Below are 13,601 nucleotides of genomic sequence, written 5' to 3'. Positions count from 1 at the left end.
ACGTTTAATTCTAGATTCATTTGGATAATAAAAATAAATAGACCTTTAAACTGCACTCGGACGAATAAGAAGAAACATGTTTACTTCCTGTACATACGAGTAGCCCAGTTTATTTTTTTATTTTTTAAATCTCTATTCACTCAATCGGTATACAAACTATTGGGGGGGGAAATAATACAATCATTGTATACACTATAAACAATTAGAACATAGAACACGCCAGGGAAGTTAAAACATACAAAAGCTAAACCAAATAAAATCAATAGTAAAACTGAAAGAAAAGAAAATAGTTTGATACAAAATCATATAAATAAATGATAAGTTTGCAATAGTTATACGTTTTTACAGCTTTTGGACACAGACAACGACAAAAAATAATTTCTCATGGATACAAAAAAAAAATCAATAAAGGATTGTTTCTTATGTGTAATCTTCGCTAGAATAATCATAAGATTTATCAAATGAAACTGTGTATCGACATTATTATCAAATTCAAATATACCAAAATAAGACATGCTTCCAAAGTAAGGAGAAATCTGGATAAATGTGGATTATAATGAATTGTGATAATGTACCCCAGAATTATGAGTAGCACAGTTTTTTTTTTTTTGTTTGTTTGTTTGTTTTTTAACATCCTTGCTGTTTTACCTCAGACTGTAAAACCACCCAAGAGTCTCTGGTCTTTTTTTTTTTTTTTTTTTTTTTAAACTTTGAGCCAGGAAAAGTTCTAGTCAAGTGCCGGCAAATTCTATGCACTACTGACTACACTTTTTCTTTTGTTAAACGGCCGAATAGCGCTGCCAAAAGTCAGGTGAGTTGTATCCGTAATTGTGGAATTGCTTTTTCCGTACGCAAAACAGTTTGTTGTTGTTGTGATTGAAGATATAAGCTTCTTTGTGTACGTAGATCAGGTATCCCTTCCAATTAAAACAACCCCGGTCCTCGGCTTCCCCCTCTCCAGTCTATTTTCCATGTCCCTCTCACCCAGCACAGGCAATTCAAATGATCAGGAATCAGCAAGTTCTGGAGAAGCCGGCTTCACGAGCCTCACCTGTGTTGGCTGAGGGAGACATGGGAACACATGCTGGATGGTGTCCCCGAGGACCAGCATTGAGAAGCACGGACCTTCAATTCAAATAAGGCCGGTATCAACTCGATGCTGAAAACTGCTATGAGCATACTCGCCCAGCTCTTATGTGCAATTTTGTTTTTCAAATTCAGTTAGTTTTGCTCGTGTTCTTTTTTCTTCTTCTTTATTTTAGTCGAATTTTTAGTTGCAATTTTTTGAGTGCAAGGTTTTAGAAATGATCACATTAACTGGACATTGTATGGAATTTAAATGTAATTTAATTATTATTAAAAACATTTTTTTTTTTTTTTTTATGAACTCATTGACTGGCAGCCATTTTGAGTGAAGCCAACCGCCTGTTTTACTGGATTTGGACTGATTTTGCAAGGCCCACAGAATGTTGTATTCTATTGCCATAAATATATGGAACCTACCAAAAGAAAGATTAGTCTCTTCTTTCATCAGGGAAACAAAAGTATATTTCTATCCATTTGCATTTTGCAGCAATTAGCATTAGAATATAACTTTCATCATTATTCACAAATCTGTTTAAAACAGTGGAGAAATAGCTTGTTTTCAACATGGCCCTGGCTGATCTCTTCATCAATTCTCCAGAGCATCAGGCCTGAAACTAAATATTGATAAATGTGAATTGTTTGCCCTTCATGAGCAACCAGCACCCTCAATATGTAACATTACCGTTAAAACTAAAGTCACTATTTTTCCATCTACTGCTCGTTAGTCTTTAATTGACAGACAATAACATTGATTTGACGGTCTACGTGCGTTGTTCGTCCTCAATTACAGTCTGTGTGGCGTGACTGCCAACGTCGCGAATCCTCTTCTCTTCGAGGTGTACTTTTGTAACTGTCCCGGGCCGTTGAATTTTGGGAGGCTTGGAACGGATTAGGGCATTTACATGGAAAATGCGTCTCTACTTACAAATGTTCTACTTAAGAACTTTCTTCCAGAACCAATTCATTTTGTAAGTAGAGGTAACCACTGTATGCACTTTTTTTGTTTTTATTTAGGTGAAAACTAAGTTATATTATTGACAGTTGAACACGTTTCCTTACAACAATAAAAGGACACCATCGTATGAAATGTGTCTTGTGTGTTAAACTACCGTTACAAATAGGTGTGTTCTAATTCTGTATAAAAGTTTAAATGTATGCTGTAGGAAAATAGACCAAACTGTCAATTTAGTCGACTAAAATTGCTAAATTAAAATGTATTTTCAAAAATCAGCAGTTGAATGTAATAATGCAGTAATCATGACAAAACATTACTGTGATTGTCTTATTGTTAAGCTAACTAGGCCGAGAAGCATCAACGCGCACCGGAACGAGTTTATACACGCTGACATTTAATACAAAAAAAATGGTGATGGGCGTCCTTTATGTACAGTTAAACACCAAAACAAAAAGAATGATTTAGGAGAGGGCGTCTAATTAAACGCGATGTGGCCGCCCGCCACGGAAGGGATCAAATGAAGAAAGTAAACGTGAGGCGGAACTTAAATCGGGCAGGACACGCCCCCGCTGCGTTGTGATTGGCTGCTGCAAATTGTCCGGAGGCTTCAGAGGCTTCCTTGTCATCAAGTCATTGACAGATGTCGCCATTTTTGCTGCAGTTCGAAACTTGGATTCACCCATCCTGTTCGTAAATAAAGTTAAAACTTGCCTAGTAGGGTCGGGATCTTGGATCAGAGAGGACTGTGGAGTCTGTTGCCAGAAACCTCCAACAAAATATGGATGCCCGTAGTTGTGAGGCTTCACACGAGCAAATAACACAACATCTACGAACATCAACAAACAACCATTAACAACATTCAGAAGCAAAGCAAACAAAAATAGCTTCCAAAATTACAAAAAAAATAACAAAAAAAAACATACATTGACGTTTAAACGCAGTAACAGCAAACGTTAAAAAAAAACATTTAATATTTACATGTTGAGTAGTTTTGAAAGCATTACGTTTACAATTTTAAGTAAGACGCTGGAGTTGATACTTAAGCCTTCTGAAATCCTAATTTCTATACTTTTACTTGAGTAATGAACGTGAATCATTATGACAGACCCAGGTAGCTTTGAATTAGGGGTGTAAAAAAAAAAAGTCGATTCGGCAATATATCGCGATATTACATCGCGCAATTCTCGAATCGATTCAATAGGCGGCCGAATCGATTTTTAAACGTCCATTTTTGATGGAAGAATATTCAACAAAATGTCTTACTTAGGGTGAGGATTCACACCTTAACTCATTTGCTCACAATAACGTGTAAATACGTTTTTTTAATGTTCTAAGTGTCCCCAAGACATATTTATACGTTTTTGTTTTTGTTTTTTTATGCTAGAAAATACAGAAGGCTTTGATGCAGCCTCTCAACTGCAAAAACGGTTGCAGAAATGGTAGTTATTACACAAACGGCCAGCAGGTGGCAGCAGACCAAAGGAGATCAACCAGGGCCATGTAGAAAAAAAGCTCAATTACTGACAATTTTAAATAGATTTGTGAAAACTGATGAACCTTAGCTCTCTTCTAATGCTAATTGCTGCAAAACGGAAATAGATAGAAACATACTTTTTCTTTCCTGATGAAAGAAGAGACTTTCATCTTTTTTTTGATAAGTTACATGCTTTTATAGCCATAAAACACAATATTCTGTGGGCCTTGCAAAATCAGTCAAAATCCAGTAAAACACCCGGGAGCGAACGGGATTGCGAAATGTGAAAATGGCGGCGAGTGAATGAGTTAATCATGAAAATATGTTATGTTAATTAATGGAACATTAAAGCTGTTCAAATATGAAACAGATTACAACCTGTTTGTTAAATACAGTGGCTCACAGTTATGACTGAAGTCTCAGATAAATCAATAATACATTTTCATACAGATCTTGCAGTGTACATGTACAAGTTTGGTTCGTATTTTCAAAATTTGAGTTAAAAAAAAAAATCACAAAAATCAACTTATACATTCGTATCGGGATTAATCGGTATCGAATCGAATCGTGATCCATGAATCGTGATACGAATCGAATCGTCAGGTAGTAGGCAATTCACACCCCTACTTTGAATGTTTTATTACAAAATAACACAGCAGACTCACTTCCCTTCGTTTTTTGAAGCTTCAAAGATGGCTGCTATTCTCACCAGCACACTCGTGTCTCTCAGCAAGATATTTAGAAGAGAATCTTTTAGCACAAACACCGCAACTGAATGGTTCCTTCGCACCATGTGATCTTGTGTGTTTGTTGACACATGATTGGTCAGAGAAGCGTTTTCCACAATCTGAGCAAGAAAAAGGTTTTTCGCCAGTGTGTGTTCTTTTATGTGCTTTTAAATTCGACTTGTCAAAGAAGCTTTTGCAACAATCTGAGCAAGAAAAAAGATTCTCACCACTACGGATTTTTGTATGTTTTGCTAAATCTGACCTGTAAAAGAAATTTTTGACACAATCTGAGCAAGAAAAAGGTTTCTCGCCACTATGGATTCTTTTATGCCTTGTTAAATCTGACTTCCGCCAGAAGCTTTTGCCACAATCTAAACAAGAAAAAGGTTTTTCCCCAGTGTGTCTTCTTGTATGTGTTGTTAAATCTGACTTGTCAGAGAAGCGTTTGCCACAATCTGAGCAAGAAAAAGGTTTTTCCCCAGTGTGTGTTCTTGAATGTAATGTTAAATGTGACTTCGAAGAGAAGCTTTTGCCACAATCTAAACAAGAAAAAGGTTTTTCCCCAGTGTGTCTTCTTGTATGTGTTGTTAAAGCTGACTTCTGAGAGAAGCTTTTGCCACAGTCTGAGCAAGAAAAAGGTTTTTCCCCAGTGTGTGTTCTTGAATGTAATGTTAAATGTGACTTCCGAAAGAAGCTTTTGCCACAATCTAAACAAGAAAAAGGTTTTTCCCCAGTGTGTCTTCTTGTATGTGTTGTTAAATGTGACTTCGAAGAGAAGCTTTTGCCACAATCTGAGCAAGAAAAAGGTTTTTCCCCAGTGTGTGTTCTTGAATGTAATGTTAAATGTGACTTCCGAGAGAAGCTTTTGCCACAATCTAAACAAGAAAAAGGTTTTTCCCCAGTGTGTGTTCTCAAGTGAATTTTCAAACTTCCTTTTGTACTCAATGTTTTCCCACAGTGAGAACACTCCCAAGATTTGTCGTCAGTGTGACACGACCTGTCACCATCAGCGTGTTCATCATTACCATGCAGATTATCATCATCATCATCATCATCATCATCATGAGAAGAAAGGGACCTTATGTCATCACTTTTTGCTTTTGATGATCCCCAGTGGTCTGCATCACTTTCTGGAATCATGTTTTGAGGAGTTGAGATGCTGTTTGGAGGCTCCGCCCCTCTGCCCTCCTCACTCTCACCCTTGACTTCATCTTCACTCTTTAAAGGGGCGAAGGTCATTGGTGACTTGGTGACGTCATCCTCAACCTCCTCCTTTTTGACACCAGGGGCCTTTTTTTCTTCTTTAAAATATGGATGCTCTTCCTCCTCCTCCTCTTTCACATGAGGAGACTTCAGTTCCTGTTCGCCAGGACGAAGATATTTTTCACCGACGTCTGAAGGACACAAGGAGACAAACACACATTTGGGTTGGTCAAGTGTCAGAGTTACTTGTTTGACATCTCTGAGACACGACACAAAAATTCCTTGCAACTCATTGAACTCATTTCAAGCAGAAGCAGTTCTTCATTGCAGCAAATGTATCATCTTATTTACAATTATTCCTACATCAAGTCAAATTTCAAGCGTGAGTTGATGTATAATATTGTTTATACAGTGGTCCCTCGACTTGGGCCCAGCGCACAATTGGACTGGCCCATCAGAAAAAAAAAAAAAGTTTAAATACACATCAGCACCCCCAAAGTTTAACAATGTTACATATTAACTCATTTACTCCCAATAATGTGTAAATACGTTTTTTTCTAATGTTTTTAAGTGTCCCAAAGACGTATTTATACGTTTATTTTGTTTTGTTTTATGCTAAAGCATACAGAAGGCTTTGATGCAGCCTCTCAACTGCAAAGAACGGTTGCAGAAATGGTAGTTATTACACAAACGGTCAGCAGGTGGCAGCAGAGCAAAGGAGATCAACCAGGGCCATCTAGAAAAAAAAGCTCAATTACTTAAAATTTTAAATAGATTTGTGAAAAATGATGCAACGTAGCTCCCTTCTAATGCGAATTGCTGCAAAACGGAAACAGATAGAAACATACTTTTTTTTCCCTGATGAAAGAAGAGACTTTAATCTTTCTTTTGATAGATTCCATGCTTTTATAGCTGTTGTGTGTGGTGGTAATAAAGAAACAGAGACACACGTTTTCCTGAACGTGGCTTTACTCCTGAATCTGCAACAGGAAGTGTCGAACAAAAGACAAACTTCTCTTTCCCCCGGGAGCGCTCCTACAGCCAACCTCTAGGAGGGGCAATCTACGGCACCCGCCTTGGGTCAATTCTTAACATACTAATATTCCAGAATATTCTACATCCCTTTTCCTTAGATGGTGCGACTACCATAAGGCTGTAGAAACAACAAAATCTGAACATTCAAATATACGACAATATGCAATCAATGTAACTACCAAATAGAAAATAACAATATACTTTCAACAAAAATTAACCACTGTACTTTGGGTTGGGTTTACAAACACGTCCTGAACGGGTTCTGTAAAATGTGTCAATTATCATAGCAAGACTGGTCAGGTACCGATACTTGGGTCTTAGTGTGCTCGTTGTCCGTATCTTGCCTTGGATTCAGCTCGGTGTCCTGACAAGAGTCTTGCGGGGTGGTCTGCGTCGGTGTAGGTTCAGCAACCGGTAAGATGTTTTTCCTGTTTCTCCTGTATGATTGTCCTTCTGACTGAATCAGGTATGATCTTGGCTCTTTGCATGTTTCTTTTACAACTCCGATGCGGTCAAATCCTTTTGATGTTTGAAGCCTTACCACCTGTCCTTCAGAAAGAGGTTGAAGAGGCCGGCTTGTTTTGTCGTAATACATCTTCTGTGTCAATCTTTTGTTGAAAAGTTGATCACGCACTTCTAGAGGCTTGCCAGTTTTGGGTTCAAGCAGTCTTTTGGAGACGGGTAGAGTGGTGCGTGTCTGTCGTGACATCAATCTTTGTGCTGGAGATCCGAGCTTGGTATCCCGAGGTATATTTCTTAAGTTGAGTAGGTTGAGAAAGATGTCGGATTTGTCTCTGTAAGATTTCTCCATGAGGCCTTTCGCGCTACGAACCGCCCTCTCCGCCAGTCCATTGGATTGAGGATACTCAGGGCTGCTTGTCACATGGTTGAAGTCCCACTGCTTTGCAAAATCTTTAAAGCGGTGACTTGTAAACTGACGTCCATTATCCGTGATGAGGGTATGAGGTGCTCCGTGGACTGCGAAGTGACGCTTGAGTTTCCCAATGACTGTGGAAGATGTCAGATTGCGTAACAGGTCAACCTCAAACCAGCCCGAGTAGGAGTCGACAAGTACCAGATACTGCTGGCCATGCCAATCGAAGATATCTGCTGCTGTGGTTGACCATGGGAGCTCTGGAACAGGGTGTAGGAGAAGCGGCTCCTTCTGCTGGTGTGGTTTTGTGCTGTTACACACTGAACACGCCTGTACCTCCTCTTCAATATCTTTTGTCATTGTTGGCCAAAACACGATTCCTCTCGCTCTCCGTTTTGTGGCCTCTGCACCTGGGTGTCCCCTGTGCAGAATGCACGTGTAAGTCTTTTGTAAGGACAGAGGGATAACAGTCTTCTGGCCCTTCATGACAATGTCATTCTCGACCGTCAGTTCATCCCTGAATGGAAAGTAGGGACGCACTACATTCGGGAGGTTGTGCAATTTGTTCGGCCAGCCGTTCTTGATGGTACAGCTGAGCTTCTGAAGAGTTGGATCCGTGGCAGTGTGCTCTCTCAGTTCCTGCAAACGAGCAGAAGACACATAGCAGACTGACATGACATCAAAATCATCCACTTCGTCCTCGAGCTGAGCTCTGGTGTTTCTAGGAGCCCTTGACAGAGCATCAGCCAGATGCATCTGCTTTCCACTCTTGTACACGAGGTGGATGTTGTACTTTTGAAGCCTTAACATCATGCGTTGTAGTCTGGCTGGCGCTACATGGATAGGCTTTTTGATAATTGTTACCAGGGGTTGGTGGTCAGTTTCAATGGTCACTGGTTTGCCATAGATGTAATCATGGAATTTTGAACATGCAAATACGACTGCTAGCAGCTCCTTTTCAATTTGGGCGTACCGAGTCTCTGTGTCAGTGAGAGAACGTGAGGCATAAGCCACAGGCTTGCTTTCCTGCAGGCATGCTGCACCGAGTCCATATTGAGAAGCGTCGCAAGTCAGTGTCACAGGCTTGTGAACATCATAGTATGACAGTACCGGAGGGCTTGACATATGTGCTTTTAAAGTCTCAAAAGCACGTTGCTGCTGTACCTGCCATAACCACTCAGTGTTATTGTGTGTTAATTGTCGGAGCGGAGCAGAGATTTCACTGAAGTTGGGGATAAATTTCCCAAGATAGTTTGTCATGCCGAGAAATCTTTGCAAAGCTTGAAGATCAGTCGGCACTGGCATTTCACTGATTGCTTTTGTTTTGGATGGGTCAGCTTTCAGACCTTGAGCAGTGAAAACATGTCCAACATAACTGACCTGTTCCAGCCTGAACTTGCATTTTACAGGGTTGAGTCTCAATTTGACTTCTCTGGCTCGGTTGAGTACCTTTCTCAGGTTTGCATCATGCTCCTCAATGTCCTTGCCTCCGATGAGTATGTCATCCACAATGATCGCGCAGGGGTAACCAGCGAAGATTTGCTCCATGGAACGTTGGAATACTTCACTGGCAGAGCTGATTCCAAACGGCATCCGCAGGAATCTGTAGCGACCAAAGCAGGTACTGAAAGTGGTTAGCATTGAAGATTTGTGGTCCAGTGATATCTGCCAAAATGAGTTTTTTGCATCTCGAACCGAGAAAACTGTTGCATTAGACATTTGTGATGCAACCTCATCCACTGTGCGCATTGGATGATGTGGTCTTTTCAAAGCAGTGTTTAAGTCTTTTGGATTAATGCAGATCCGGATTTCCTTTTTATCCTTTTTGTTAGCAGCGACCATGGAGGATACCCAATCAGTCGGCTCTGAGATTGGTGTTATGACACCTAACCTCTCCATTCTGTCTAGCTCAGCCTTGACTTGGTCTTTCATTGCGACGGGAATGCGATGTGCAGGCCGAACTACTGGTCTCACCTCCGGGTCGAGTGTCATTGAATACATGACTGGTAGTTTCCCAAGCTCCTCCTCAAATAGATCACTATATTCTTCTTTGATCTGCTGAGCGAAATCTTGAACTGCAGAGACATTTACCTGATGAACGTCTTTGCTGAGAGTCACAAGTCCCATTTGTAGTGACGCTTTCAAGGCCAAATGTGAAGTAATTTCATAAAATACCATATAGGGTCACAATTGAAGCATTGAAACACTGTCCAACAAATAAAGTATGAAAAAATAATTTATATGTTATATATTTGACGAAATAATCGCTTTTCCGAAGTTCGAGCCTGGCGGGCGACAAACCCGGAAGTGATACGTCACACCGGGAACAGCGATGGCAGCGCTCCATGCAGACGCTATACAAAGCCACTCAAACGTCGATTCAGACAGCGACGTCAGCGATAGGTTGAGCGAAAATGAGGAGAACCAAGTTTTTAAAAAGTTGGAGGAGGAGGAGGAGGTTGGCATTTTATACGTTGCACTTTACATGTACGAGCCAGATGCTAATCAGGATGCAGATAATGCGCCCAGACACCTGACATGGAATGGAGACAAGACCCGTCAAAATTACAAGATGGGTAAGGTATAAATAGGTAGTGGAATTTTTTTATGATTTGAAGATGCCAGCATTTGCACATAATTTTATATTTTTGTCTGATGACATTTTTTTTTTTTTTTTTAAATAAATCAGACTATGTTCAAAGCAGTTACTCAGTACTTGAGTATTCTTTTCAGCAATTTTTTTTTTTTTTTTACTTGTACTTGAGAGATTTATCAATGACTATTTCTTACTTTTGTACATGATTCCGTCCACGTACTTGTATATTTTGAAACAAATGTTTTCATAAACAGAATTATTGACCGATTGGTATAGCAATACACTTGTTCAATAACATTTCTGCTCATGGTGTCATCGCTCAGTATTTTACTTTTTTTTTTTTTAAATATAAATTTCAGGTGTACTTGTGGTAATTGCCAGCAAATGCCTACAGCTGTAGAATGTGTTTGCTGCCATGAAATTCAAGAAGTAGTGACTACGTCTACAAGGAGAGGAACACTTCAATCGGGTACTGGACTGCATCACTGATCATCCTGGATTCAATGCTGTGTGCCTGAACCCATATGGATTACAGGTGGCATGGATGACCTACAAGCAGCAGTACAAAGGCAAGGCATTTGATGGGCCACAGGATGCCAAGTATAGACATATTGCCTACAGACAATTGGTGCGCTGGTGCTGGAAGTTTCTTGGTCTGGACAACCGTGTTCTGCTCCCAGCATGTGTTGTCTTGTATCAGGGCACATTTTCCACCACCAGGAGAAGAGGAGTCAGCTGTATTCAAAGGGTTTCGTGTTTCACAGAGAAATGTTCCAGAACTGTGATTTGTAGGGGTGTGAATTGCCTAGTACCTGACGATTCGTTTCGTATCACGATTCACAGGTCACAATTCGATTCGATACAGATTAATCCCGATACGAATTTATAAGTCGATTGTTGCGATTTTTTTTCATTCAAATTTAGAAAATACTAATCAGTAAGCTTGTAGAGTGTAAGATTTATATGAAAATGTATGATTTTTTTATCTGAAATTTCAGTCTTATAGAGGTTGTAATCTGTTTCATGTTTGAACAGCATTAAAATATTAAGGCTTAATGTTCCGTTCATATAACATTCTTCCATGCTCAAGGTGTGAATCCTAAAAAAAAAATATAAATTCGATTCTGCCGATTATTTAATCAATTCGAGAATCGCGCGATGTAGTATCGCCATATATCGCCGAATCGATTTTTTTTTTTTTTTAACAACCCTACTGATTTGTACTGGTTGCATCATAATAAGAATAAACAAATGAGGACAACTTAATACAAGGAATGTGATTCTTTATTTCCTGAGGAATCTCGTATGGTGCTCAGCAATAACATTTGACTTGTCCGGTCTGTTCACTGCTGCTGTAAGAAATTGTGGCTCGACCACCACATCATTGGGTTTTGTACTTATTTGGAACGTCAATCACTTTCATCGCCTCTGAAAGGCAGTCTACATAGTCTACAAAAAAAAAAAAAATTGGGATGATAAATATTTGGGTGACATATGGGTTACACTCAGTAATGCATCTGCCTGGAATTGTTTTTGTTTCATAACTTACCATAAGTTTCATCCACCAATATCTTTCTCAGAGAATAGCCACCATTCTTATATTTGGGATAAACGATGCAGTAGGAGTGTATTCCTTCCTTCGTCACTTTCTGTGGTCTCCCAGCATTTTCATTATAATGCATAGCAGCGAGAATGATTCTGGAATTGAACAAAAATTTCCTTATTAACAAATTGTCACATTGTGATGAAATAATTATATATATATAATATATAATACTTTATATCAGTAAGTTCTTTTTTTTTTTTTTTTTTTAAGAGCTCAGAATTGTTCATTCGGTAGTCTTACCGATTCAACGTCTTGTCATCATTGCTCTTTTTTTTTTTTTTGTGTGTGTATGTGTGCGTGCGTTTGCGTGCGTGCGTGCGTTTGCGTGTGTGCGTTTGCGTGCGTGCGCGTGCGTGCGTGTGCGTGCGTTTGCGTGTGTGCGTTTGCGTGCGTGCGCGTGCGTGCGTGTGCGTGCGTGCAAATACGTATAAATTTATACTCATTCATTCACCTAAAACCTTATAAATATCCCATTACCCTTCGCCTTAACCAGGTACTTCAGAATCTTGCCAGAGTCGTGAGGTTTAAATGGTCAGGAGACCAGAGAAAAGGTCAGAAAAAAAAGAAATAAAGAGAAAAGAAAGGTAAATCAAAGTGAAATCCAGCACCGACCAAACACTTCCTGCCTTCCTCATGATTACAAAATCAAAGTCTTACGCCAACCCCGGAAGCCTCTAAATTCCAGCAAATTTAGCGAGATCTCAAGAGACCAGAGGAAAAACTAAAGAGAGGAAGGAGGGAAGGATCGATAAGGCAGAGTGAGATCCATAGAAGCCAGTACATCCAATCCATCAAAGTGAAGTCCAGCACCAACAAGACCCCTCCTGCGTGGTTACAAAACCAAAGTCTTATGCCAACCCCAGAAACCTCATACTTCTAATAAATTAAGATCTCAAGTGACCAGAGGAAAAACTAAAGAGAGGAAGGAGGGAAGGATAGATAAAGCAAAGTGAGAACCACAGACACCAGCACCAACTGATTCAAGGGGCTGTGGGAGGGAGAGGGTACTTCTGTTGAGTTTCAGTAGATGCTGGTGCGACGGATCTGGCATGCATAAGGACCACCACCAAAGAAAGAAGCCGTCAACCGCGGTCCAGCAAAGCGAGCACTCCCCCCCCCCCCCCGAAATCCCCAGGCCGCGGCAGCACCAAGGCCACCCCCAAGCCACCCGAGCGGACACCGGTCGGCGAGCCGACCCAGACACCCGGAACACCCCCGCCCCAGCCCCGGCCCACACCCCCGAGCCCAAGGCCGCAGAACGAGGCCCAGCGGGCCCCCACAGCGCCCCACAGCGCCCCAGCCCCCATCCCCCCACGACCCCCCCGCACCCCACCCAAACCCGCCATCCACCACGACCCAGGCCCCACCACCCCCGACCCCCAAACCCCCGAACACACCCCGACCCCCAGCACCCAACCCCCCACCCACCCATACCTCCACCCCCCCCCAAACAAGCCGCCCCCCCCCCCGACGGCCGCCACCCCCCCCGCGAACCCGGCCCCCCGCGAGAACCCCCCACCCCCCCGGAAACCGGCACCGGGCATATAATGTATGTATACATATATACACATATATATATACACATATATATATATACACATATATACACATATATATATACACATATATATATACACGTATACACACATATATATATATACACATATATATATACACGTATACACACACATATATATATATATATATATATACATATATATACACACATATATATATATATATATATATATATACACACATATATACACATATATATATATATACATATATATATATACACACATATATACACATATATATATATATACATATATATATATACACACATATATATATATATACATATATACACATATATATACACACATATATATATACATATATACACATATATATACACACATATATATATACATATATACACATATATATACACACATATATATATACATATATACACATATATATACACACATATATATATACATATATACACATATATATATACATATACATATATATA

The 13,601-nt window shown here is 40.1% G+C and overlaps 1 protein-coding gene across 3 annotated transcripts in view; it reads right to left on the bottom strand.

The window, feature by feature from the left end:
* Nucleotides 1-108: 108 nt before the first annotated feature.
* LOC144007031 (uncharacterized) overlaps nucleotides 109-13,601 on the bottom strand; it is a 19,576-nt gene continuing 6,083 nt past the window's right edge. For all 3 annotated transcript variants that reach the window (XM_077506273.1, XM_077506277.1, XM_077506284.1), the window contains 2 exons: nucleotides 11,501-11,649; nucleotides 109-5,637 (listed from right to left, as the gene is read on the bottom strand). In XM_077506273.1, coding sequence (XP_077362399.1) covers nucleotides 4,202-5,637; nucleotides 11,501-11,649 — 1,585 coding nt within the window. In that variant the 3' untranslated portion in view covers nucleotides 109-4,201. The remainder of the gene's footprint in view (nucleotides 5,638-11,500; nucleotides 11,650-13,601) is intronic.

This window comes from Festucalex cinctus, chromosome 1 (genome assembly GCF_051991245.1).
Source record: "Festucalex cinctus isolate MCC-2025b chromosome 1, RoL_Fcin_1.0, whole genome shotgun sequence".
NCBI classification, from domain to species: domain Eukaryota; kingdom Metazoa; phylum Chordata; class Actinopteri; order Syngnathiformes; family Syngnathidae; genus Festucalex; species Festucalex cinctus.
The sequence above is the reverse complement of the archived record's forward strand: the minus strand, read 5'-3'. Positions and strand labels throughout refer to the sequence as shown.